Below are 1,632 nucleotides of genomic sequence, written 5' to 3' on the forward strand. Positions count from 1 at the left end.
CGACCGTTCACCTCCAGCTCCGAGATGCATCCGCCGGTGCTGCCGAGACCTTCGTATAATCCAGATGTACGAGTTTCCATCCGCCAAAGTCGAAGTCCGCCAAACACCCGACGACCGAGTACGACATCATCGAAGCTCCCAGGCGAAAGTCACGGTCAACGTCAAGAATTTCGAACGGAAAAGATTCGCCGAAGAGATGCCGACGAAATCCATGTTCTTCATGCTCGACGCGTGCAGGATCCGCCCGTTATCCAAGGACGACAATTTCAGATAGAAACTTACGTCGACGTCCGTCCTGTGGTCGTCGACAGAGTTTCCCAGTGGTCGCCTGAAAGCGACTCCCGTGTTCCGATTCAGTCTGAACGTCATGTCGTTGGGCATCGCTGTCGAACCGACTTACGGTGACCCGTCCGATGATACACTGTTTTTCAGGACTTCTTTTTCGGAGTTTGTCGTCTCTTCTTCTTTGGTTTTCGGTTCCTTCGCGTTCGATTCTTTCGTTGTCGAATCCTCCGTGATCTGTTTGGTAGTTGTCGATTCCTTCGTGGTCGATGCCAGCGTGGTCTGTTTTGTAGAAGTCGATTCCTTCGCGTTCGATTCCTTCGTTGTCGATTCCTTCGTTGTCGACTCCTTCGTGGTCAATGCCTTGGTTGTCGACTCCTTGGTTGTCGATGCCTTAGTTGTCGACTCCTTCGTGGTCGAAGCCTTTGTTGTAGGATCGGCAGTTGTCGATTCCTTCGTTGTCGACTCCATCGTCGTCGACTCCTTCGTTGTCGATGCCTTGGTTGTCGACTCCTTCGTTGTCGATGCCTTGGTTGTCGACTCCTTCGTTGTCGATGCCTCAGTAGTGGGTTCGGCCGTTGTCGTTTTCTTCGTCGTCGATTCCTTCGTCGTCGATTCCTTCGTGGTCGGTTCAACCTTGGACGTAGAATAGGTAGTATTCCTTCTTGGACAACGTCCTATCATTTCGCTGCTTCGAATCTCCCATTGGTTTAACGTAAGTCCTCTCAGACATCCGTTAACACCCGGCGAATTGTAACTAGCGCCCACCGTGTACACGTTTCCCACGTCGAGTATTGCGTCGTCCCCGATCAAGTTCGTTTGTGTTTCGAACGAATCGATCCTCATCAGGACGTGCAGATAGTACCTGCTTATGCCGTAAGAGCTCCACTCTCCTATCGCGGTGCGCTTCGGACTGGTGATTCGAAGCGGCGTGGACCCCGTTCGGAATAATGCCTGTCTCTTATACACATCTAGATGTGTATAAGAGACAGTCTCTGTGCTCCTCGTGATCGTGGCTCGACAAGACGCCTTCCGCGCGGACGTTGAATCTCCGATTCCTAAATTTATGGCCGTAAAAGTTTAACGTTGCCGTGTCTCCCACGTGCAGTAAGTTTTTCTCGATCACGACGTCTAGTTCGGTTTTCAACGCGTTGCACGGATGGCTCCTCGGAAGATCCGATTTTGTCGGAGAAGGTAAGTCGTAGCAATTTTCGGTCGCTCCTCCTGACAGAAAAGTTAGCCCTCCCTCGTAACAGGTGTCGGGGCGACCGAAGTTATCGGTCTTTCTGTCGAAGTAGTAGCAGGCGAGAGAGCCGTTTCTTCTCACCTGGACGGCGGGGTCGGGTATGC

At 52.0% G+C, this 1,632-nt stretch overlaps 1 protein-coding gene across 1 annotated transcript in view; it reads right to left on the reverse strand.

Annotated features, from left to right (window-relative positions):
- Window positions 1–753, reverse strand: part of LOC117101463 (salivary glue protein Sgs-3-like) — a 1,168-nt gene extending 415 nt beyond the window's left edge. Inside the window, exon 1 of the mRNA XM_033241438.1 lies at window positions 401–753. Within this exon, the coding sequence (XP_033097329.1) occupies window positions 401–753 (353 nt within the window). The remainder of the gene's footprint in view (window positions 1–400) is intronic.
- Between the last annotated feature and the right edge of the window lie 879 nt (window positions 754–1,632).

Source organism: Anneissia japonica, unplaced genomic scaffold (genome assembly GCF_011630105.1).
Source record: "Anneissia japonica isolate Jap-2015-1 unplaced genomic scaffold, ASM1163010v1 scaffold64433_len11366_cov135, whole genome shotgun sequence".
NCBI classification, from domain to species: Eukaryota; Metazoa; Echinodermata; class Crinoidea; order Comatulida; family Comatulidae; genus Anneissia; species Anneissia japonica.